The 26364-nt window shown below is 45.5% G+C and overlaps 1 protein-coding gene across 6 annotated transcripts in view; it reads right to left on the bottom strand.

Moving 5' to 3' along the window:
* Arhgap44 (Rho GTPase activating protein 44) overlaps positions 1-26364 on the bottom strand; it is a 174940-nt gene that overhangs the window by 60222 nt on the left and 88354 nt on the right. For all 6 annotated transcript variants that reach the window (XM_076542614.1, XM_015992386.3, XM_015992387.3 and 3 more), the window contains exons 2-6: positions 21812-21851; positions 21071-21175; positions 13471-13547; positions 6749-6860; positions 4219-4295 (exon numbers count right to left, since the gene is read on the bottom strand). In XM_076542614.1, coding sequence (XP_076398729.1) covers positions 4219-4295; positions 6749-6860; positions 13471-13547; positions 21071-21175; positions 21812-21851 — 411 coding nt within the window. The remainder of the gene's footprint in view (positions 1-4218; positions 4296-6748; positions 6861-13470; positions 13548-21070; positions 21176-21811; positions 21852-26364) is intronic.

The following is a 26364-nucleotide window of genomic DNA, read 5'->3' on the forward strand; positions in this document are numbered from 1 at the left end:
GATCAAGATACAGCTACCCTCTGTCCAGGCTACCTAAGAAGAACCAACTAATAGATGCTTTAAAATGTGTGGGGGCTGGAGAGATGGCTCAGCAGGTCAGAGGGCTTCACTGCTCTTTCAGAGGGCTGCAGTTCAGAGCTCAATGCTCACATCACTCTCGGCATATTTAGGTCGATTTCATTGACTTGAAGCCGACAGGGCAGAATCACTTAAACGGTGACAAATGTATGTGCTTGATTCAACCCTCATTAAACCCTGAATAAATAAGATGGCTCTGACAGATTCACTGGAGTCGTGCTAAAATTCAAAGATCCAGTCATGGAAGTATTGATCAAGCCGTGCTGAGTGAGGATAGAGAAAAATGACTTTGGAGGGGGCTCATATGGAAGCACTGAATCCAGTTCACAGGCCGATGCAGGTCATCACCAGCAAAAAGGACCTACCAAGTGCAGCTGAATGGAGAATTTGTGCGGGGGGTGGGGTGGAGTGGGAACACAGAGAACCAGCTGCCCCCAGGAGAGTAGCTTGCGATTCCTGCTATTCAGTGTCACTCTGGAATTCAGTGTGAATGCCATGGCTGTATCCTGACAGCTGCTCCTCGCTGACTAAGTGTGCAGCTTTAAGGGAAATGGCAGGAAGCACGGGCTGGCTGACTGCGCGATATGGCTTTCGGCAAAGTCCGACAAGGCAGCTAAGGCCCCAGCTGGCTATAGCCAATCAGAACCAGGGGATACAGAGCAAGAACCGTCGCTGAGGATGTTACATCGCCTGAACTGACTGGAGAGCCGGTAACTTGAAGGTTTGGGTCAGCCTTCTCGTCAGTTACTGAAGCAGAGTCATGACGGGAAGCCAGCTGAGATGGTGAGGGGCCTGAGCTACCTGCAATATTCGCCAAGCAACCCTCTCTCACCGAATTCATGACACAAAGTAGGCGACAGAAAAGCCTGGACTGCACTGACCTAAGGATGATCAAAAAGGGCCTTTGGTTTGGTTTTGCTTTTTTTTTTCCCCCCCTAAAATACCAAGGTTTCAAAGACTTTGTCTGCTGTGGTTTAAAAGTGAAAAGTCCTCTGCAGGCTCCTGCATTTGTACAATTGGTCGCCAGCTGGTGGGGAGCTGTTTTGGGAGGTTGTGGAACCCTCCGGACATGGGGCCAGGCTGGCAGACATGTGACTGCAAAGGCAGAGGTAAAAACTTAGAGTCTGGCCTTTCTTCCAGCCAAGCTCTGCTTCCTGGCTAGCACAATGCCCAGTCGCCTCCAACTCCTACTGCCTTAGCTGCCAACTGTTCCAGCCACACCATCCCCACCATGATGGACTGCATTTCCAAATTAGGAGGCAAAATAGATCTCCCCCCACCACTTAACACCTTTCTGTCAGGTGTCCCCCTGACAGTGGATGACAGCTTCTACAAGGGGTGGGGTGGGGTGCACATCCAAGCTGAAATCTGTAAGCACAGAAATTGGAAAAGGGGAGTTGCAGATTTCCTTAGCAGATCCAAATACATAACAGATGAGCTGAGGTATGAAAACTGTGCTAATCATGGATGACAGGCCCTGCAGACCCTTCCTTGGGCTTTCAGAATGTATACATTGCTTAATGTCACTCAAGACTACCCATGGCCACCTCTCAGGGGTTACCTCCTTTCTCATAAAAAGACCAAACAAAATCATGTGAGATGACAGTGACATGCTCCCACACTAACCTTCTGTCCTCCAGCCAGAAACTCTGGGCAGGAAATCTGCCTTTTCCTTATAGAAGCAAAGAAGACCTCAGGGTGAAGAGCCAGGCCCAGAGACATAGTGCCCAACTCATCACAACAAAGAGCGGTTGTCGCTGGGCGGTGGTGGCGCACGCCTTTAATCCCAGCACTCGGGAGGCAGAGCCAGGCAGATCTCTGTGAGTTCGAGGCCAGCCTGGGCTACCAAGTGAGCTCCAGGAAAGGCGCAAAGCTACGCAAAGAAACCCTGTCTCGAAAAAACCAAAAAAAAAAAAAAAAAAAGAGTGGTCAGCACGACTCCAATCAATTGCCATGACTCTAATCTGACACCCGAATGCTGAGGTCATGGGATGCCCATGAATGCAGTACAGAGGCACTGTGATCATGGCAAACCCAAATTCCTCATGCATCCGGCTCCTTCCTGAGAGCACAGCATGGGGATGCTCCTAGAGTCCTATCTGGGTTATGTCAAATGCCCCTCTTGGTTGCTGTGACAAAATGTCATCATCAACAGTGACTTATGGAAGAAAGCGTTCATTCTGGCTTCCAGTTCCCGAGGGAGAGAGTCCAAAATGGCAGGGGAGGCGTGGTACCGGGCAGGAAGCTGAGAAACCACATCCCCTCCAGCCACAGGCAGGAGGCAGAAAGAGCAAGAGGTGGGAAGAGGCTATGAACTCTAAGCCCACCCTGGGTGATGTGCCTCCTACAGCAAAGCTCCGTCTCCCAAAGGTTCCATTACCTCTCCAAACAGTGCCACCAACTGAGGATCGAGTATTCAAATACCCGACTCTATGGGAGATGCTTTTCATTCTAACCACCACAGCCTCCCTTGAAGACACTGATTTTGCTCCCAGCCATTTAATTTTAAGCTCATCTGATTATCTGTAGCAAAAGGCATTAGCTTATTATTTCTTTCTAAAATGTATTATGAAAACGTCATTCGGGGGACTGAGGCTTAGGATATACCAACTAAAGAGACTTCTCCACTGGTGTAACCTGTGCTGTTTCCCGACACGCACTTTTTATTCTCCCAACTGTAGAGAGTCCCCGTCCCCGTCCCCGTCCCCCCCCCCCCCCCGCCCCCCGCGCCGCCCAGTGTAATAACCTTTCATAGCACGTGCTTACTGTTGACAAGCACCTGGGAGTGCAGGGACACACAGTACCTTACTTGATGCTCCTAATACCTCTGCAGATGACAGCGGCTGTTACTCCCTGTGCACAGGTGAGGAAACACACTCTAAGAAGTGATTCAGCCAAGGCCACTGCGAGGTCTACCAAAGAACAGATCTGGATCTTGTTTCCTGACTTCTGAACCCTATTGTAGGGCTCTTAATCCTAAATCTCTCTGCCCAGAAGCTTCCTGGTTTTGTTCATTTCATGAAAGGAAAATGAGATGAGGTGATTAAGACTGAATTACAAGGGACTTAAGACAGAAACAGTTCCTTCCACATCAGTGTGTGTGAACGTTTATTCTTTCAACTTACATTTGTGCGTGCACACATACACACATGTACATGTACACACAGAGCACTGTAAAGATAAAAGGCAAATATGTACCATGTCCATATGTAATGGTGTCTGTTACTGGCCTGCTGAAACAGGAAGTTTGCAGCCTCTGAGTAGCACGTGGGGATCAGCCTAGTAGGACCTTCACAGAAGGCTACAACAGGGAGCCTCTACACCATCTCCTTCAGGAGCTGACATGCATCATATCCAGAGTTAGAAATACTTTCCTTGCTGCACCCATGACATATCTCTGTCCTGCCTTCTGGTCCTCATGCCCACTCTCCTCCAAGTCACGCCCCTTCTTCCTGTACCTCAAATGCAGCACCCGAGGGCCTATGCACTGTGTCCCTCTGCTTAGACAGTTTGCCCCACATCTTTGCATCATTACCTCCTTCTGGTTGTATGAGACACAAACCAAGCAACACCTACTCAAAAAAGCACTCTTCCGTTTTTTCCCCATCTGACGGTGATGCCGTTTTCTCCATCTTTTTTTTCCCAAAATTACCCAGTGTGATTTCTCTTCAATGTATGACTGCCAAAAATTGTCCTCTTGCCCAGGGTCTGTCTTCAAACTCAAGGCAGGGAACCCATGAAGGTTCCATGAGGGCAAGGAACTTGTTTCTGGTCATTGCTGTTACCTCCAGTGCCTGCTACACAGAGGGTATTAAGAAAAACTAATGAAGGCTGGCAGGCGGTGGCACAAGCCTTTAATCCCAACACTTGGGAGGCAGAGGCAGGCAGATCTCTGAGTTCAAGGCCAGCCTGATCTACAGAGTGAGTTCCAGGACAGCCAGGGCTATATCAGCAAATCCTGTCTTAAAAAAGAAGAAAGAAAGAAAGAAAGAAAGAAAGAAAGAAAGAAAGAAAGAAAGAAAGAAAGAAAGAAAGAAAGAAAGAAAGAAAGAAAAACTTAATGAATGAGAACTCCTCCACACACCACCCAAATCTCATGGTCTTACCAGAGAGGCTGTGAAGGAAGCGGAGAAACTCTACCTGGTCCGTGAAGAGTCCATGTCCAGCACCAGCTTTGCTAAATGTTTCCTTTGCTTTTGGATATTTGGAATTTCCACCTGTGGTTCCAGAAGAGGAGAGACACAGTCAGCTCCAAGGTCAAGATGAATACTTGAAGAGCTAGGCGCTCAAAGAATGCTTGAAGAATCACTACTGACAGTCACCTGAGAGTTTGCGACAGGTTTCCTGGCCCTTGTTTTCAGAGCAAAACATTTGTCCCTTTGTCACTGTCTTGGGGCTAGTCATCAACAAATAGGAATTATGCTTTATGTGTCCAACTTGATGTCAACTACTGAACGTATCATGTATAGCTACTGTCTTCTTCCTCCCCAGACTGTGTGTGTGTGTGTGTGTGTGTGTGTGTGTGTGTGTGTGTGTGTGTGTGTGTGTGAAAATCCACTAGAGATTCACTGTCACTCGGATTTCAAGGCTGTAACACAGTGCGGTCACCCCCTCCTGCCCACTGCATTTCTAAAATGTACTTATCTTGCACACATGGACCTTTGTGCCCCGGACCAGCAGCAGATGAGATGCTCAATTCCTTCCCTGAGCTGCACCTCTTCTTTCTTCCCCAGACACCCAGCAAGCCCCTCATCACCTAGGACCACCTCTGGGTTCTGTGTATTCCTGCTTCCCTGGGGGTAGCTACACACCTGCCCTTAGTCAAACCAGAAGCAAACAAACAAGGCAAAAAAAAAAAAAAAAAAAAAAAACAGACCACATCATTTCTGTGTCTGCTTTCACAAGAGCCAAATGCAGGAGGAAGGAGGGACATCCCACCATTTAAGCACCTAAACTCAAAGGGACCTAACTCAAACGGAGAGCTGAGCACAGAGAAGCCCTGGCCTTAGCAGACCTGAGATGCTAAGGGATACCACTAAGACATACAGTTTATATTTATAGAAACAAAGGAGGCATGTTAGCATATTTATAGAGATAAAGTAAGATTTCCCACAGTCAGCAGTGAGTAACTCGGCCTCCACGGAGTTCTCCGCAAGGACTTCTTCCATATTGGTTGTATGTGGATGCTCTTTTTAAATTTTCCTTTCTAAAAATGACTTCCTTGAAGATTCCAGTGCAGGATTTTGGTTCCAGGCCCAGCAAAAGTAGGGCAGGATGTGAGAATTAAAAAGGAAAATTGGCTATGAATTGAACTAAAATCATCTTGGGACTGTGTGGTTTTTTTTTTTTTTTTTTTTTTTTTTTTAAACACTAGGGGAAAATGTGAGGAAAACCTGGTGCTCTGTGAAGCACTTTCCACCCACTCAGCTAAGCTGGGCTGAAGGATGTGCTGAGTGCATGGACTCCAACAGCAAGAAGCATCATCAGAACCTGCAGGGCCCAGGGCAGGGCTGGGGAGTCAGAACACTACTCAGGTCTCAGCAAGGAGCCTGGAATTGCTACTGAGTCCCCCTAACTTCTGGGGTTGTTTCAGGCTTTGGCCAAAGCCTTATCCCCCTTCAGAGCACTAGGTGCCTCTTGTGAGTGTTCCTGGCTAGGGTGGGATAGGAATGAGGACAATGGTCAATGGATTCCATCCACAGTGTGTGTGATCCAAGGGTCCTCCAGCTGTTCTCTGCTGACATGTCAAAGCACCGCATCAATTTGCTCTCTGATGACCTTTATAGGTATTTAAGTAATTACTTATCCAGACGACCACTGACTCAGAAAGAATACAGACAAGAACACACTGAAGGCAATCTAGAGATGAAACAGGACATGGACTGAGCAACAAGCTTCTGAAACTTCTAGTCATGGGGGATGACATAATTTTAACTTTAAATGAGCAAAAGTTAACTAGAATTAACTCTGAGTCCCTCCAGTAGCACAAATAACCACATTCCATGTTGGTCATGCCTACCGCTGCACAGGTACAGAAAGTTCCATCGTTGTTGGGATCTCCCACGTGGAGCAACTGTTGGGTTTTGTATGGCCGGTGAAAAATAACTGAAGGATCCCTAGTGAGAGGCCCATAAATATCCCAGCCACTTCTTGTCTCCCTTGATAAAGTCGCACGAGGTGGGAACTAGGAAAACTGTCTGACAGACGTTTAGACTGCCTTTTAATAAAATAGTTGAATTAAGTATCTTGTAAAATCCAGAAAAGGACATCAACCACAGGGGCCTTATGGAGGCTCGTGCGCCAGCTTCCCAGACTCCTCAGGAGGGAGCTGCCATCCATGTTACTATTACTGAAGACTAGAGATGGGCAGGGGAGGGGGTGTTGGGAAGGGACAGGGTGATGGAAGTCGGGACTTGGGTTATGGAGGTGATGTTGCTGGCTTTGTATGTTTTATCCATCTGGAGGGTGAACAGAGAAGTCGGTGAACTGAGAAGAAAGCAGCAAGCAGCTGAAAGCTCCACCATACGTGGAAATCCTGACCATGGTGTGTGATCATGATGTTTCCTGATGGAATGCAAGGTTGGAGAGCAGGGAGAGAGAAGGAAAGAGCAGAAGGCTGGATGTAGAAGATATCTTTCTGTCCCAGACCCAGCCTCACTCAGTGTCTCACCTCTGCCAGCAGGAACAGGGGCTCAATCACATCCCTCTCCACTTGCAGCTCAAAGTGGATCAGTTCCTGAGCTAGCTTGTCCTCTGTCTCTCCACAGAGCTTCAGCATCTTCCTGCAAGCAAGGGAGAAAGGCAACCTGAATATCCTGGACCACCACACTGTGCGGAGTCACACTCCGTCAACTCCTGGCTTGATAAACATTCCCAAGTCTGTGTCAACTAGCTGGTTGGTTTCTATGGCTACCAGTGGCCAAGCTGTTCCCATTGTCTCTATGTCTGAAGTTATCACCTATTTCAAATGGTGCTGGGTGCCAGGAGCAACAGAGATACATGGGAAGTATGAGAAATGTGGAGAAAATAGTCTCACACAAGCCAAATCCACCAGCATATGGATTCAATTGCTTCTCTCTCTCCTCTGGGATTCCTGGAAAGACCATCTAAGATGGATCCACTAACACACCACACCTTCAAATAAATACCCGAATCTCAATTCTGATGGGAGCTCACCGGGAGAAAATACTTACTCTTAAGCCATGAAAAGTTACTTAGTACATGACAAGTACTTAGGTGATTGTCCCATAGAAAAAGTCAGCCCACAAGTTGCTCAATACTGACCAAATAACAGAGGACATAATAAAAAGAAAGTTAATCCATTTTCTGAGAAAAGAGATTGTTTCAAAGATGTTAGTTTTCCCTAAATGGCTGTTTTCCTTACACAGTACCATGTTAAAACTCAAGTTTAAGTTTTAAACATCAATGAAAGTTTAAGCAGACACAATTTATCCTCAGCTTAATAGAATAATCTCTCTATTCTAATATGCTCATATATAACATGATGCTACTACCACTTGATTAAAAATGTTTCCACTGCTGGTTTTATATTCAACTTATTTTGTGCAAATTGCTTGTCCCCTTAGTATAGGGGTTCACCCCAGGGATGTAGACATGCCCAGCAAGAACACTACTACGGAGCTTCCTCGGGTCTACTGGCTTTTCACGTGTAGCTATTTTTAGCCCTCATCCATGTCTGCTTGTGCAAAATCCATCATCTTGTTATGTATAGTTTCTTTTTTTATTGAACACATCTCCCTCCATGTAGTAAGCTTTTCCATGGTCGAAAGTTTTTAGGGAGCACATAACCACTGCTGTGGTCGATGCAAATATAATACATGCTCATACATGCACATGCATGTGCAGCCTTTTTTTTTTTTTTTGGCCTATTTGGGAGTTTCCACTGCTTTATGCCCCTGGTAACTCTCAGGAAAGCCTTGATTCCTGTCACACTGGTGAGCCTGCATGGCATCTCTCTCAGGCCCTCTAAAACACCTGTCCATGAAGTATTCCTCACATTCTTGGCTACTTCTGAGTTGGGATTTAGTTATTTGAATTTATTTACAGTTCTTCATATAGTCACGAATCTTGGAACACAGGTTCTAATTCACTTCCTGTCACGTACTATAAATGCCAACTCCCACCTTGTGGCTTAGTCTTTGCACCTTTCTGATGGTGTGCTTAACTAAAGTTTCTGATACTGTCCTTCATAGTCCTTATGCTAGTTCTTGATTTTTAAAACGTTAAGCATTAGCTGTTGACTCCTAACTATGGAAAATGATCATTTAACTTGTGCTTACATTTCCTCACTCTCTGTTTATTTAAATTAGTAGATGTTCAGTATTTATATTTTGACTATATATTACAGGCATTCCTGTACATTCCTATCCAAAATTCAAACTTTAATTTTATTTATGTCTGAGTATTTTCCCCTACTCTGTTCATGACATATGTGCAGTGCCTGTGGAGGCCAGAAGAGGGCATCAAGTTCCCAGGAAATAGAGTTACCGGCAGTTGTGAGGTACCATATAGATGCTGGGAATTAAGCCCAGATCCTCTGCAGAGCAGCTAATGCTGTAAGTCATCTCTACAATCCTGCCAAACCCAAACTTTTCAAAGTTTCAGCTTTTGAAACATTTCAGATTTAATATTTTTGTGTTAAAGACACTTACCTGGTAATGGCTATTTAACTATTCCAAACTGAGCAAACTTGTCTCAAGCATTTGAGGGAGGGGCTACTCCCCCACCCCCTACCCCCTGTACTGGAGTTTAAGCTGGACAGTTAGTGGGTTGTCAGGACTGAGTTCTGCACTCATTTAGTTTCCCTAAAGTGAACCACAGTTCAGATTGCTTGCTTTCTGTGTGTCTGACTGAGTCCCAAATACCAGTCACTTTTCCAATTGGCTCAGGGCACTCAACACTTGATATGTATGAGCTGTGCCTTCTTGAACTCATCTCCCTGGACACGTGCCAGCCTGGAGTGGCTTCTTTTTGTCCCTAGGACATAGCTGTCTTCCGGGAATCTTCCTCCAGTATTTCTGGGGTTGGCCATGCCTCTGCCCTCTGTCTTTCATCCTGTATCCACCTCTGTTTTGTTCCCCCTCCTGGGGAAGCAAAGTCATGTTTTAAAGTCAGGGTCCTCACATCCCTCTCCATGCTCCCACAGACTGGGCTTTGGGAGCAGCACTGAGCAGCGTCTTTTTCCAGTTTGGAAGCTTGTTTTTAACTCGCTAGCTTCCTTTGTTGCTTTTGGTGGGTCTGGGGGCGTCACAAGTCACCATTCTGGTTCTTTGCAGTAGCATAGTGTTTGTTTGCAGAAGCTTGTGCAGTCTTCTGGCATCGCTGTTTCTGATCCCAAACCTCAGGCTCAGATGAATGTTTTTTCCACTGCTCTAGGAGCTCAGCAGGCCCTTTCAGTTAGGAACTCAAGCCCTTCCATCTGGAAAATGCTTTCAGATTATTCCTTTTTATTATCATTATAATTCCTTCCTCTCTTTCTTAAACCCCCCCCACCCCCCCCACCCCCCGCTGTTTAAGCATGACTTCTGGAATCGTTCCTCTAATTTTCCAAGTTTGTCTATCTGCCATGTCTTTGTCTTCATGCTTGATTTTCTGGATGATTTTCCCCAAATCATCTTCGACTGAGAATTCTGCATCTGCAGCCATTTGTTTTTTACTTCTTCCAATTTGCTTTTGATTTCAGAATGTTCCTGCCTGATAAACATCCCATACCAAACCAACATCCTTTTTATTTCATAGCTGCACTGCCTTCTCCTCTACCAGTCAAAAATATACCCAACACTTCATCTAAAATCTTTCCTCCTCACCCCATCTCTAGTTCTTTCAAATCGTATTCCTCTCATGGACTGATGGAGGTTAGGACCCCCCCCCCTCCTCAGATGCTTGAGGAAATCTGGTGCCCGCTTCTGTTTAAGGGCAGGGATGCCAAGCTTGGAGCCTGAGAGGGTGGCAAGGCAGCATCTTCACAGGCTTAGGTCCTTCCTGGGGGCCCCTCAGGTTCTCCAGGAAAGATACTTCCACTTTCTTCACAGGAGGAATAATGCTCGGGGCCACGAGGCTGAGGAGTGCCACGTCTGTTATACCTCGGTACTGTTATACCTTGCTGTGCCCAGACTTCAGTATTTTAAAAGTGTTTCTGTGTCTCCCCTGTGGAAAGCTGTGCTGGGGTGGACAGGAAGGGAAATCTCCTGCAGGTGTGGACTGTGCAAGCTTTGGATTCCCTGCACGCCTGAAAGACTTGAAATGCCCATTCATTATTTTAATCCCATTCATCCTCAAAGACCCATGACTGCAGCCATGGTGCCATCATTCCTGAGCATGAGAGAATTCCTTGCTGTATATCATGCCGGACCTTGGTGGACTAACTGCTCGTGTGAGGGTTATTGTATTGGGATGCGTCCGATAAGGTCCTTGGCTGTCACCGTGTCTTTATAGTGCTGAGGTCTCAAACCAGAGACTTCATGGATGGTAAGCAAGTGGACCACACTGAGCCTCATCCATTCTGTTCTTGGTTATCCCTATGCCTGAAAGCTCACAAAATTATGGCACTGGTATCTTTTTCCTCTTTTCACTAACATTGTGGGCTTAGGTCTTTAAGGAAAACAAAAATGCCTGTGTTCTAGCTTTAGTGGATTCTAGAAGGGAGCAAGATCAATGACTCCCTGTGGAGTCACTGCATTTCTCTCGGTGTGCAGAGTGTGTTCACGTACCTACGATGTTCTCTATTTTCAAAAGTTTGCTTTATTCCACTTCCGTTTGTGATGACTGGGGACATAGGCAGTAAACGCCATCACCATGTCTATTAGTTAAAACAGGCATGAGACATGAGGCAACTTAACGGAAGAAGGATTTCTTCTGACTCGGGGTTTCGAGAGATACAGCCCCTCCGGGTGGGAAGGCAGGCAGCAGACAGCTCTCTGGTAGAAACAGCACAAGGTACTACTTGCTCATCTCTCAGCACAACCAGGAGAGAGATCAGACAAGAGCAGTGTGGGCTATAATCCTCCAGGCCTGCCCAGGAGAGCACCTCATTGTTTAGCTAGGCCCTACCTCCTAAAGGTTCACAAACCGGCAGCCACCAGCTGGGGACCAAAGGTGCATAAAGGAGCCTGCATGGGACATTTTCCATTCAGATCACAGCACCTTCACCCACTGTTTCCTAGCCACGCTACTTCCTCTGTGGACAGTTCTCGCTTCCAGTCCCTTGCTTGTTTTTCCTTCCATTCATTCTTCTCTTTCTACTAGTTTGGAAGATATACATGACACGTTCTATTCCTGTCCACGTGTGCATCGGTTGTTCTTTCCAAGGCTGTCCCCTTGAAGACATCACAGATCCCTTTTATATGTATACAGAGGGTCTCACACTGTGGCCTAGGTCACTCTGGAACTCACTAGGTAGCTCAGACTGTCCTCCAACTTGTATCAATCCTCCTGCCTCAGTCTCCTGAGAGCTGAGATCACAGGTGTAAGCCCCCACACCAGGCTTCCTGTTCTCTGCTTGTCTAACACATATACACTGTCTATCAATTTAAAGGGAATACACCCTACTTTCTCCCCAAATGATCCAAGATCTGAAAACAGTGTTCCCTCCCCGATGTCTCCTGTTGTTACTGTCTGATGTTTGAGTTTTACCAGGCTCTTACCCACCAAATCCACCATTCTTATACTGCTGCTTTTTTAACTCAATGCTTGTATTTTGTTTACACTGAAAGAGAGCAGAATAAGCCACTCAAATCACACCACTTTGGCATAAGGTTTATTTTGAGGTGAGGGCAAATAAAAAAAAGTCAAAAGTGGGATCTTTCTCCCCCTCCGCCCACCTAAATGCAAGAAATGGATTTACGGACACGCTTCTCCTCCTCCCTTCTACCTGGAAGAGCAGAACTTAATCACCAGACACCTCCAGACCCCAAGACAGCTACAGGAACCCACGTTGCAATCTCTGCCAACTGGTCCTGCCTTTCGTTAGCTCCCCGTGTCTTTCCCTTCCCACAATCTGCCGCCCAAGAAACTCCTCTCGCTTTGTCTTGTCATTGCTTCTCAAACCGTTACTCTTTTGTCAAGATGCTGCACAAGCCCACGTTCTACCACTGGGTTACTCATCACTGAACGACCCCATGTGCATGCCTTACACATGCTGGGAAGAAGTGTCTGCTCTCCTCCTGGGGAAGCTGTTAATCTTGTTTGCAGGGCTCCGGCCCAGGCACCCACCAAGAAAGGCTAGAGGGAGAATAAACCTTGTCCTCCCTTACAACACAGTAACCTCAAGTTCTTCCATGCTGTGCACACCTCACCACTTTCAGTCTATTCAATATGTCAACTGCACCTTCATGTTGACTCCACAAGTGCTAACTCTCTGCCCGAAAACCCTTGACTTCCCCTTTATTCTTAGAGAATGACTCCACTTAGCATAAAATTCCAGTTTTCTTGAATTCTCACTCGGTACCTGAACACATCCTCTCCCATCCCCTGGTGTTTATTTGACTCACCAATGGTCTGCTATCAGTTTAACACCCTGTTAGAGGTTATCATCTTTTTCCTCTGGCTGGCTTTAAATCACAAATACCCTTCTCTAGATCGTCTTCATTTTAGACATGTTTGTCTTCCCAGCTACAGCTGAAAAATCATCGACTGCAAACTTCCCTTCTCTGCCTTCTTCTTGGGGAATCCCCTCGAGATAGATGGCGTGGGTGTGCAGTCCCCATCGCCTCACAGTGTGATGGCTCACAGCTTTGGCTTGTACGGCATTGTGTTGTTTCCAAGTTCATCCGCTCTCCATTGGTGTATAACCTCGACTTTAACTCAATTAAGTTTCGACTGGCAGCGTACTTTCAGTTTTAAAGAGTTCTGTTTGCTTTGTTTTATTCAATTCTGCCCATGTGATTCAGTGTCCTTCATCAAGGACTTGGTCTTTGGTTCGTTATCGTTTGGTTTAGGAACGTTCCACTTTAGTTACTATTTCCTACTCTCTTCCATGTTGTCCCGTTATTCTTCCTCCTTATACGATTGCTGAGCTGGCAGCTGAGAAAAGACATTCTGATGATTTCAGCACCAAATTACCTTGGCGTGTCCTGCTGGGAACCTCATAAGTTCTGACACCTGGTGGAGGTCACCATTTGCTCCACTTGAGCCTGGAGATCTTGCTGACCTTCACCAAACTTAAGTTCCCTTTCCCACAGAGGCTTGCCTGACGTCACAGACAGCAGCACTTTGCCTAAGGGTTTTGATTTTCCTGGTAACATCTTCTCCTTTCACACCTAGAACTCAGATGACGCTGTTCATGAGGAGTCTTAGTGCCTGAATTCCACACAGAGACGTACCTAGATTTTGCACACACACACACACACACACACACACACAGTGTCACCTTACCCAAGAAGTGTATCATCTCCCAGGATCGCAGACCCCTCCATCAAGCACTGAGCCAGTGTCGTCAAAGGCAACTTTTTCTGGAAAGGAAACAAATGCTGTACTGAAAACTTCTCATCCATGTCTTCTGAAAGGACAAAGTAAAATGCTTGAAGGGATGTTACATTAAAATAACTGTGAAACATCTGACTTCAAAACATGTGTAATCCCAAAGTGCTCATATGTGTCAGACTTGAGATGAAAAAAAATGTGGGAAATTAAAAGTAATCAATATGGTACTTTAGAAAATGAGCCTAACATCTACATTTTAAAGGTGAAGTGATAACAAGAAGGAAAAAACAGACTATTTCATAAACATGTTCACAAAGGTTTGAGCAATGCATTCACTTCCCCTGAACACTATTTAGTTGAAAAGTCTACCCACCCTATTTTAGAAACAAGACAGTGCATACTCTACAGAGAAGTGTTCACATAAGATAGTGGTACGCAGAAAAGGCCAGCAAGCTCATAAAAAGGCAACCCAGCTCATTAGTGACTAAGGAAACCCAATCAGTCATCCAAACAAGGAGCTGTCACTCATACACACCCACATGGATGACTCTATTCAACATTCATTTAAATAGAAAATAAACATTGGTTTAGCATTTGAAGAAGGGCATTCTCATATTTTTGGTTGTGAGCCTAGCCTTTAACTGCTGAGCCATTTCTCCAGCCTAGAAGCACACTCTTATTGGAAATTTAAAACGGTCCTTCACAATTGCAAAGTTCAGTACTAGTTTAAAGGCTCACCAAAGCTACCTTTCCACTCCAGGGTACATGCCCCTAAAGGTGCAAACAAGTATCTGAACAAGTATAGTCCATCAGTGTGAATAGCAGCCTCCGTATGGCAACCGAAAGAATTAGAAACAATTTAAGCATCTATGGCATAAGAGAATATCCCTGTGAAGGGACATCCCTCAGTCTTCACCAGATGCCACGATGGTGCCCAGTTTCTTGTGCACCCTTCTACTCAAATTCTAAGCATGCCTTACCTTGCTCTTGCACATGTGTGTTCATTTTTACCATATTCCTCTAAACATTAGCATATACTATGGTTAATTGTAAAATGTTCCCCACAGGTTCATACGTGTGAACAGTTGGTCCCAGCTGGTGGTGATGTTCTGGGAGACTGTGGAACCTTTTCATCATGGGATGGTGGATGTAACGTGTAACGGTGGTCACATTCCACCAGGGATGCACATTTGATAGTTACAGGTCAGCCCCACTTCCAGCCTGAGCTCTCTGCATCCTGATCCTCTGACACGTGAGCAAATCACAGCACAAGCCCTGCTGCCAGCCACGGCTTCTCCCATGATGGACCAAGGTCCCCTGAAATGACGATGAGCCAACACAATCCTCTTCCCTCAGGTAGCGTCTGTCAGACACTTTGTCACAGGGACCAGGCTGGTAAGCAAGGCATCATCCTTCACCCCGATCTTGCCTTCCTGCTTGCATCACAATGTCTTTCATATCCTTTACTATTATTTCATCTAGAGCTGACTCCTTGGCTTTTAATAACTAGGTGAACCACTGAGTGGATAACAATGTATTTACACAAGTCCTTGACTGATGGTTTAACTGTCCTTCCAGGATAGAGATGGAGGTGAATCTCAGGGCTTGGATTCCAAAGTCAGAAAGACAAGAGGGGGGATAGTAATAAAAACAACTGGTGTTTTTATTCAGGTCTATGTTCTAGGAATCAAGAAATCAGAAATAAGCCATCAGGGGCATGGAAAGAAGTAAAGGAGGTGATGCCTTCCTGTCAAGGGAGGTGGGACAGCACATCCTCAAGGCAGCAGGTGGGATGGATGCTAGGGGGCTGTATCCCCAGTAGACTACAGTTGACTTCTGTTTCTAAGGCAATTCAATGAGGCGAGGGCAGACCCTCCACATAAACAGGTTCCGCAGCCACCTCATATCTACCAACCATCCATTATCCAGGTCTTAGCTGCTTCCTCTCACCCTCTGCCCACCCCCATTTCATACATATGTGTCCCCAGCTGCTAAACTTGTTTCCCTCCATCACTAAGGATCCACACTGGTCCTGATCCTTGGTGAACGAATGCATTCTGCAGCAGACTTCAAGCCAGCCAGTGGTTTTCAGGCACCAAGACAAGCTATTAAAGTGAACTTGTCCCTAGCTCTGGAGTTCGGGTAAGAACTTAAGAATAAGACAAGAAAAGACAGAATGTCCCCAGGTTTAGATGTATCAATCTGTCATGTCTGAAATGACTGTTCTTTCTAAAATCACCCTGGGCTTAAGAGGCAGGGTCTGTAAGATGACTCAGGTACACTGTCTCCCCCTTATATTCTTCTGTTTCCCACATGTATCTGTATTAGTATTCTCTCATGTTACTCAGAAAACTGCTTCCCACTATCCTCCAATTCTCTGTCCTACAAAGCAGCTTGTGTGGTTTAATCCCCTAAAGGCCAAGGCGTCTCCCTCAGACCACAGTAGCATTAAGCACACTACAGTCATTTACAAGTACTACCTCATTAAACTCACAAACAACTCCACAGAGTAAGAAATCATTGCTACCACCACTTTCCAGATGAAGGAGCGAAGGCTCATGAAGTCATTCACTCACTCAAGGTCAGGCAAAATGAAGAAGCAGCTTCACTTCGCCGGAGACTCCAGGCTTGACCTCAGAGCCCTCTCACTAAATTGCCTGTTATTTTAAATTGGTGGGCTAGTGTGTCAGGCAGATCCTGTGCCTCAAATACTCCTGGACTGTCTGTTCCTGACATTGGTCTATTTTTATCTCCGCCTACCATGTGGCAGGCCCTGTTTTAGGCACTGAGAACACAGCTGGTGGAGACCAGACCCCTGTTCCCATGGAGCTTGGTTATCAGTGACAGAGACCAGTGATCAGAGTGCTTCTAATAACGCACTGTGAAGGAAATCAGGCAGGCTGATGGGCTGCGGAAGAGGAAGAAGCCCGTGCCCCAGGTAACTGGTTGGGGTCTCTTTGATGATAAGATGGAGTTGGAGAAGAGCAAAGAATAAAAGTCACTGGCCTGAAATGCTGGGAAAGAATAGCACACAGAGACCAGAGCGAGTTCAAAGGCTCTGACGGGGATGCAGCTGTCAGAAATACCTCAGTGCAGCTGGAGAAGGGTTATAGCGAGATGGGAGCGAGAGCTGAGCTCAGAAAACATGGACAGAAGCCTCGTTAAGGAGTCCAGACTCTGCTCCACAGTGGATGGGAGCCCTTTGGTGGGACTCAGCAGGGACAGCGGCCTCATCTGATGCTCCCGTTAACTACCTGCCTTGGAGGTAGTAGAAGATAAAATATGAAGAGAGAAGAGAGTGATGAGAACCAGGGTGGTGCACGCCAAAGAGAAGTAGAAATTCACAGAGCCAGCAGGGCTTCCGGGAAGCCTGGCTGAGGGCCTGGAAAGGGAAGAATAAGGGATCCCATGTGGGATCGAGGCTGAGCCAGTGGGGAGATCTTTGCTAGGCTCTCCTATGAGGGCTTCCAAAACTGCAGGTCCTGGGTTCCTAACTCAAAGGCCATTAGTCTTCTCTGCTCATGTTTCCCTCTGGGTGATCTCAGCTCTAAGAGTAAGTGGCCACTCAGGTCCCTCTTTTCTGGTGCTCCTTATCCATTCGAAGCAGAGTCGGAATACCCTGCTAGCAGTATCTTTTAGATGTGCCGGCCTTTCCAGTTCCCATGTTCTCTGTAGTCTCATCTAGGTCATGCCCATATGTGTTTATTGGGCTTCCCTTCTACCACACCCACTGTGGTGAGCAAATGGGATGCCACAAAACCTTTAAGGATGAGGTCCAAGTCTAGGTTAGCCCTGACCTGTCAGGAGTAACCGAAACCCCTGCAGCCTTGGTTTACGCCACCTCCCTCCTCTTTCTCTGAAGTCTACTTGCTCCCAAGCCACTTCTGTTTCTGAGGGATGTCTCACTCCTCCCTGGCCCTGCATCCTTCCGGGCTGACGGTCTTGTGTGTGTCCATCACAAGCCCACTCCCCACCATGGAATTCCTAGTGATGTGCTCTGTAGCACTAAGACACACTCCATGTAATCGATGCCCATCCTAGAACCTGCTTGCCTCTAGCCTGGACCTTCCAGGCCAGAGGTCCGGCTGAATGTGCTTCTTAACACATACACTACCCTATACGATAGACATGGGCTCCCTAATATTTGCCCCCTTTTTTTTCTAATATTTGTTAAACAAAGGGGAGAGGATACAACATTTACTTGTTGTATGTGACTTTCTTATAAGATAGGTAGAGCTCAGAACCTTATCAACTACCAACGAACAAGCTACTGGCCTGGACGAAAGAATGCAAAATGGAAACGTGATACCCATCCTTGCCCTTCTGCATCCTTCACTGGGAATCCAGAACAGCTCAGCAACTATGAGATGATGATGCTCGTCTCACCACCAAAGCAGTAGAAACTGCCCATTCCCATGGACAAGAAGGCATAGCTTTCATGACCAATTGTTAAAGGAGACGAGAAACAACATTTAAGGCCCGATTTGCAGGGTTTTTGTTTGTTTTTTCACTCTTTACTCTTTGGGGGGGGGGCCTCCACCCCGCTTTAAATAATCATATGGAGACTTATTACTACTTATGAATGCCCAGCCTCAGCCAGGCTTATTTCTAGCTAACTTTTCTTAAATTATCCCATCTTCCTTTTTGCCTCTGGGCTTTTATCTTTCTCTACCTTTCTTCACTTCTTACTCCGTGGCTTGCTGTGCATCTGGGTGGCTGGCCCCTGGTGTCCTCTCTCCTTCTTTCCTGGTTCCCTGGTCTTTCTTTTTTTTCTTCTTCTATTGATTCTTTCTGCATGCCAGCCCCACCTATTCCTCTCATACCTCAAGGGTTCTAGGAATTAGCCAGCGTCTGCTAACTGGACAGCATTGGAAGAACTCCCAACCCAGCTAAAACTTCACACATTAGGTAATTGTTAGTGTCGCTTCACTGCCAACCTCCAAGGCTGGCTTCAAGCCTCTGGTGGTAACACTGAAATGAAACTCTTTCATTTTGTTTTGTTTGTCAACAGGGTCTCCCATAACCCAGCCAGATCTCAAGCTCACTATGGAGCTAAGGCTAGCCTGGAGCTCATGATTCTTCTTCTACCTCAGAGTGTGGGGGTTACAGGTGTGTGTCACCACGTTTGGCTCTCTCAAATGAGACTCTTGACGGAAAAACATACTACACTTGGAATCAGCTATACTGCAGCAAAAGAGAAGATGTGGGTCAAAGGTCACCTGAGCTCCAGGTCCCTATCTGGAACAGCAACCCAAGTACCACATTAGACCAAAGTTGGTCAAAGGAGTTCATATCCAAAGGCATTCTGCAAGCTCTCTTTTGGTCTACTCAGGGTCACCCTACTGAAATTCCTGACACATGTATGTCTATAGGTATTTTCCAATGCTAAGGATGTTTTATTTATATTGTGCACAAGGGATTCCTATTGAAAATAGTTTGAGCATCCTCAGTCCAATTTGGGGATCTAAAATCCCCAAATCCAAAAGTGCTCCAAAATCTGAAACATTCCAAGCACTGACCAGAAGCCACCAATGAAAATTCCATACCCTGGCCACATGTGACAGCTTGCAGTGGATGCACCAAAATATTAAATAACATCATCTTCAGATTGTATGCAAAAGATGACATGAAACAAACGAATTTCATGTTTAGACTTATGTCTGAGCCCCAAGATACCTCACTGTGGGCTCACAGATATTCTAAAATTCCAAATATTTGAAATCCCAAACACTAAGTGTTTGGGACAAGAGAGAAAGAAAGTGGGGGCCAGAGCAATCGTGGCTGGTGTTGGCATTTTTGCAGGAGGGAGAAGAAAGCCTGGGGTGCACATTCATTCATCCCAGGGCACATTCATTCATTCTATGAATCTCAATATCCAAGGCTAACATAAGCAGGGGCTCAGGGAGACAACTGCAAACAGAACCCAACAGAACTCCAAGTGGAAAACTAATCTAACAGACACCAAACCCAGATGCAAATTCAAGGCAGGAGGAATGGGAAAGAGGCCATCTGTCTTAGTGACTGCTTCTACTGCGGTGATAAACTACTCTGACAAATGCCGCTTAAGGGAGAAAGGGTTTATTTTGGCCCTCAGTTCCAGGCCATTTATAGTCCATCACTGCAGGAGAGTCAACATCAGAAGCTGGCAGGAGCTGGTCACATGGCATCCACAGGCAGGCATAAGCAGCAATGAACGCTGCTGCTGCATTTACAGCCCATGAGCTCACCCAGGGGATGGTGCCTCTCATAGTGGGCAGGTCTTCCCACCTAGGTAGAATTAAGATAATCCCCACAAGCATGCCCAGGTCTATCTCCCAGATCATTCGTGATGTTGTCAAGTTGACAATTAATTCTAATTAATAGCATCCTAGATTGCAAAATACTTATGATAAAAACAGCATAGCTCAGAAAGTAAGTGCTTGCCTTGCAAACACAAAGTCCTGAGTTCAATTCCCAGAACTTTTTGTTGTTGTTGTTGTTGTTTTATTGTTGTTTCAAATAAAAGCTAGGTGTGGTGGTGCACACTTAGAATCCCAGTGCTGGGGAGGCAGAGACAGGCAAATCCTTAGGGCTCGATGGCCAGTCAGCCTAGCCTACTTGGTAAAGACTCTTGGAGACAGAAAGAGACGAGAGAGAGAGAGAGAGAGAGAGAGAGAGAGAGAGAGAGAGAGAGAGAGAGAGAGAGAGCGCTTTGCGCCTTTCCTGGAGCTCACTTGGTAGCCCAGGCTGGCCTCGAACTCACAGAGATCCGCCTGGCTCTGCCTCCCGAGTGCTGGGATTAAAGGCGTGCGCCACCACCGCCTGGCTGAGAGAGAGAATTCTAAGGAACAATACCTAAGGTACACATACACTACTCCCAATGTGAACTCCCCCCAAACACACACACACACACACACACACACACACACACACACACACACACACACACTTCTAAAACTATCTTTTGTTCTTTTGTGGAACTGAAGGAGGTAGGGGTATAGAGGAAAGACAAAATAGGCTGCTTACACCACTTACTACTGAGTACTAGAACATTCACAATGCTTGTTGTTACTGAAATCAGTTCAAAAAAAAAAAAAAAAAAAAAAAGACATCAAAGTAGCTTTACCTAGCAGGCATTCTCTGTTACCTCATTATAGTGGAAACAACGTCCAAGGATCTTTCTAGGTCCCTGGAAACCTCAGAACTCCCGGTACACTATTTTCTGTGGACCAACGATACTACTAAGGTAAATATAATCTATGATAGAGTTGAATCAATGAAAAGTGTCCATGGAAGGTAAAACTCCCTCAGAGGTAGGACCTGAAGCACTTAAGCATGGTCCTGACATCCTGGGTTGCCTGTCCCAGGAAGCGGGCTTCCCCATGGTTGGGGAGGGTGATGCTTCAAGCAGGAGTAAAGAGCAAAACCTCCATCACAGCAGAAATAAGCACCAAGGCTTGCTTGGTTGACTTGCAGACACATGGGTAGCCTTAGCAAGTGACTGCCCTGGGGGTGGGATGCTGGGTGCCAGGACACAGATTTTAAGCTGCCTGGGCTCACAGTGGGCACTTACTGAGCGCTTGTCGGCCTCTGCTCCTTGCTGGCCCTGCAGACACGCGGTGAGCTTCTTGTGTGTGCTGTGGGACACTTGTTTCACCAGTTCCAGGCGTTTCTCCACCTGCACAGGCAGTGGTGTGGAAGGCACAGTGAGACAGAAGGTCAGGAGTACACGACAGTAACCTGTTACCATAGAGGCAATTTCTTCTGGGCAGAAAATGCCCAGTGTTGGAGAGCTGGAAGGGGGGTGACCACAGCCTGGGGGCTCCCCCGGTACTCTTTGAATCTTTCTCCCAGGAATCTTATCTAAGTTATTATCTTAGGGAGACCAGCTCCAGGATACCTTCAAATACCAAATACATGCTTAAATAAATGGATTTGCATATGACCCACATACATACATCCCCTGGCATATCTGAAATCGACTCTGGGTTACTCATTGTGTTTCATACAATGTGAACCTCGTGACAACAGCTATAACACTTCCTTATTTAAGGAATGGCAGGGAGGAAAGTCTGCACATGCTCAGTATAGAAGCATTTCACCCAAGTGTTTTTAATATGTGCTTGGTTAAAACCATGGACGTGGGCTTGCCCCTCTGGGGAGCCAAATTGGAAAGCACAGTCAGGAAGAACAGAGCTTCACCCCCTAGTAGTTTGTATGGGAGCAGCAGAGGTGTGGAAACCAAACAGAGAATGGCTACATTTCAGAGGAAAACATGGTTGGGGTCTAGCAGGCAAGGTAAGTGACAACCCACCTGGAGAAGGTCTTCGCTCAAAACCTCAGTCTTTTCTGCCCTAGAGGGAAAAAGGAGAAAACGATCAGCAAATACATGCGTACATTTAAACATACACACATACATATACAAATGTTAATACATATACACATTTATATATACATGTGTTTATACATACATACATACCTATATACATACTTAGGTAAGAACACAGTCTAATGACAAATTCCACTGTTCTCTAATAGCAACTCCAAAGAAGCAGACAAGAATAGTAGAAACTCTTAATAGGAGATGCTAAAGACAATTCTAGAATCTTCCCGAAACACTAACTAGCATGCCAGCAAAGCACAATGTTCAAGGTGCTCTGGAGTGTCCCGCCACAGATTTGGACCTGCATTGAGGACAACAATGGGACTTCTATTATTTTCTTGAGAAGACGCCCACACCCATGCACTCAGTCTTGCCTATAAGAGCAAACAAAAATAGCAGGATCCAAAGGTGTGATTTATAAACAACAAACACAAAGCCAGCACCAAATCCTAGCAATGAGTGTAAAGACTCTTGCCATGACTTGACTATCAAGTGTTAGGTTCCTAGTTGCAGCTGACATGATCCATGCAGAAAATGACAAGAAAACAAGATGCCTCCCCTTCAAAAAGTCAGCAAGTCAGGCATGGTGGCACTTGCCTTTAATCCCAGCACTCAGGAGGCAGAAGCAAGTAGATCTCTGAGTTTGACGCCAGCCTGATCTACACAGAGTTCTAGGCCAGCCAAGGCTACAAGTGAGACCCTGCCCAAATAAATAAATAAATAGATAAACCCATAAAAACAACCAAATAAATAAATAAAGAAACAAACAAATACATAAAACCAAAAACCAAACAAACAAAACCTCAGGAAGACTGCATTAAGTAAGATAAATATACAAAAATAAACTCCACATACAGACCCTTGAAAATATTCTTAGCAAAGGTTTTAAAGATTAAGTTCTTAGGTGTCAGTCTGTCAAAATATAAAAAGAGCCCACATGCTAGATGTGGTGATTTGAACAAGAATGTCCCCCACAAGCCCAGATGTTTAAATACTTGATCGCCATTGGTGGTACTGTGTGGGTAGGTTTAGGGGCTGTGCCCTTGCCAGAGGAAGCATGTCCCTGGAGGTAGGCTTTGAGAGTTTAAAGAAGGCGTGTGACATTTCACTCTCCGCACTTCACGCTTGCAGTTGAAAATGTGAACCCTTCTCCTACCTCCATGTCTTCATTCCACCACCACGGACTCTAACCCTCGGGAACCATAAGCCCAAATAAAACTTTCTATACATTGTTTTGGTCACGGTTTTTATCACAGCAACAGAAATATAACTAATATACCAGGGAACTACAGTGTGGTTATGAAGGAATTCACAGAATATCTAAACTAAGTGGGGAGACAGAATGTCTGTGGACTAGAGAACTCAGCAGAGTGAAGTTCTTCCCTAACCTGACCACAGATAGAATGCAACCCCAGAGCTGCAGCAGAACTGACTGTAGACATACACAAACCAACTCCAACATGGACAATAACATGCAGAAAAAGGCAAAGAACTAAAGCAACTCTAGGAAGAAAAATTAAGTTATGGCACTCCCATGATTGGATTTTAAAGCTAAATCATCAGGAGGACGGCACTGGCAAAAGGATGGAATGTACCAGACAGAAATAGATCCAGACTCATGACCCAGTCATCTTCAAAAAGGAAGAAAGACTATCTGAGGAGAAGAAAGACTCTAGCAAATGGTCATGGAACACAATATGCAAAGGTGTGGATCCTGGCCCTGTATCTCTATCCAAAGTAATCACAGATAGACCACAGGTTTCAATAGAACATAAGAATATGGAATTTTCAAGCACAGGAAGAAATATCTTGACCTTCATTAGAGCCCTGGGTTCTAAGTGATAACATTAAAAGCATTCCGCATAAAGGAAAAAGAACTGATACATTACACTTCTGGTAAAATGAAAAGCTTTTGCTCTATGAAAATCCTATTAAGAGATAAAAGAAAACCCATGGAGGGGAAATATTTGCACATCACATGATAAAGGAATGATATGGAAATTATATACAGAATTGTGCAAGTTAGTAATAAGAAAAAAATTCTACTAAAATAAGCACAGAGTCAGGGCTATAGTTCAATAGTATGGCATTGGCCTGACATGCACATAGCCTTGGGTTCTATCCCTGCTACTGAAAAAAAAAAAAGAGACAAAAATAATGAACAGAATATTACCAAGGAAGACATACAGATAGCAGACAGACAGACACCACATACACACACACACACACACACACACACACACACACACACACACACACACACGTCACATCAAGCTCTAAAGAATCTGACATTGAAAAGCTCATGAGTTGCTGGGGGATAGGAAGGACGGACGTTTAAGCCAGGGAAGATTCAGTGGCAGTTTCTTATAAACTTAAACATACACTTGCCACATGACCTAGCAATGTTGCTTCAGAGCAACGAACTTCACATATTCCATATGCATAAACACACCTATGAACGCTCAAGATCCAGGAACAATCTTTATGTCCTCCAGCAGGTGAATGGAACATTTCTAACGAAGAATGTTACCCAGCCACAGGGGTGGAACGTCGACACCTGCCATCACTCAACCCAAGGTCAAAGCATATTCTCTATGCTCAAAGAACAATCACAAAGGGTTATACAGACAATGACTCTACTCCCAGAGCATTCTGGGAAAAACTCGACAAGACTGGAAACAAGAGCTTTGGTGGTCCCTCCTAGGATGGGGCTGGGTTAGGTCTGTCTATGATAGGGCAGCATTGGAAAGGTTTTTGGTTTTTTGTTTGTTTTGTTTTGTTTGAGACAGAGTCCCTTTCTAGTCCTGACTGGCCTGAAACTTGCTATGGAGACCAGGCTGACCTTGGACTCACCAAGATCCGCCTGCCTCTGCCTCTATGCTCAGCTATGAGAGAAGGTTGTGGAATTTTGTTGGCAGTGATGGCTGCATAGACCAGCATGTGCATTGAGACTCAGATACTACCAAGGCAGCATGCTTAAAGTGAGTTTTCAGAGTACAGCAGAAATCTCTTTAAACATAAAACTATGATACAGACAATATCCCAGAATCCAGGAGGGGAAGTAACTAGGAAAACGTCCTGAGTTCCTGGCATCATCCTTGAGCAAGGCTTAAGTGATCACCATGATTCTCTTAATTACATTGAGTATCCCTGATAGGGAAGAAGTAGGGTATGGATCTACTAGAGGCTAAGTAATTAAAAAAATAACTAAAGGAAAGCTTAAGCATTTGAACAAATAGTGGTCAGTGAAGCAAAATAGAAAAAAAATTAAAAAGCTAGATATTATTCATGAGATCAAATATATCAGAAAACACACTCAGAAAAACATTCTAGTTGAAATCCAAAGACGACAATTTTTTTTTTTTTTTTTTTTTTTTTTTAATATTCTATTGCTGTCCTGTGTCATGGAGATCTTGCTGTTTTGGATCTGTAGGTTTGTCTCCTTCACATGCTCCAACAGTTCATTGATGGGGTGGATGCTGGGGTGGGCCAACACATAGCCCTGGTTCTGGACCTGGGTGGTAGCTGGGTTGGTCAGCCCCCTAGCTTTCCCTCATCATCACTACCCAGAAGAGCTCTCCAGCACTACCTAGGCTAGCTCACCCAATGAGGCTGCAGCAAGGAGCAGAGCCAGCTCTCCTGTTCTCGGGACCCTCAGATTCGGGCCCCCCTCGCTCTTATTGCCAGGGCTAGCTCTCCTGTTTCGCCCAGGCAAGATGCAGTGCCCTCTTTCCCGATTGCTATAGGGGGCATATGAGGTGGGGGATGGGATCACTCTCCTGCTCTCCTGCCCTCAGAGCTGGCTCATCTGTGCCCCCAACAATAGTCAGCTTTAGTGTGCTGCCCAGGCGGGGTGCAGGGCCCTGTCTCCTGTGTGCTGTAGCTGGTGTATGCCAGGGCTAGTTCTCTCACTCTCGTGACCCTGGGGCTAGCTCTCTCACCTGTCACAGGTAGCAAAGGGCGGGGGGGGGGGGTAGAGAATCCAAAGATGATGTACAGCCTAGATAGTTCAATGCTAATCAGAAAAGCTCTAACAGGAGGAAGAAACTTGAAGAGAAAAAAAAAAAAACAAAACAACAACAAACCCACAAAGCTATTTCTAAAATACCAGACTTGGGAGGGAAATGACAAGCAAATCTTATAAAATAAACAAGTCAAAGCTGACAAAACTTTGAGAAGATACTATACATGTTGAGATAGCAGCAGGCATCGCTTTCTATGGAGGCAGTAAAGATACAGGGGACCTGAAACCATAAAACAATAGGATGTATCTGATAGGCATACATAAACTCCAGGTCTAGTGTTAAAGAGAATGAACTCTGCTCATGAACACAATAATGTGTTTCCAGACACCACAGGTGACGAGCCTGCGAAACACTTCTTAACAAATGTGAAAGGACAGGCAGTGTTCTCTACCCAATACCTTATATTGCAATCAAGAACAAGGTGAAATGGGAAAGCCAAATACATTGGCTTGGGCTGTA

Source organism: Peromyscus maniculatus, chromosome 8 (genome assembly GCF_049852395.1).
Source record: "Peromyscus maniculatus bairdii isolate BWxNUB_F1_BW_parent chromosome 8, HU_Pman_BW_mat_3.1, whole genome shotgun sequence".
Taxonomy (NCBI): domain Eukaryota; kingdom Metazoa; phylum Chordata; class Mammalia; order Rodentia; family Cricetidae; genus Peromyscus; species Peromyscus maniculatus.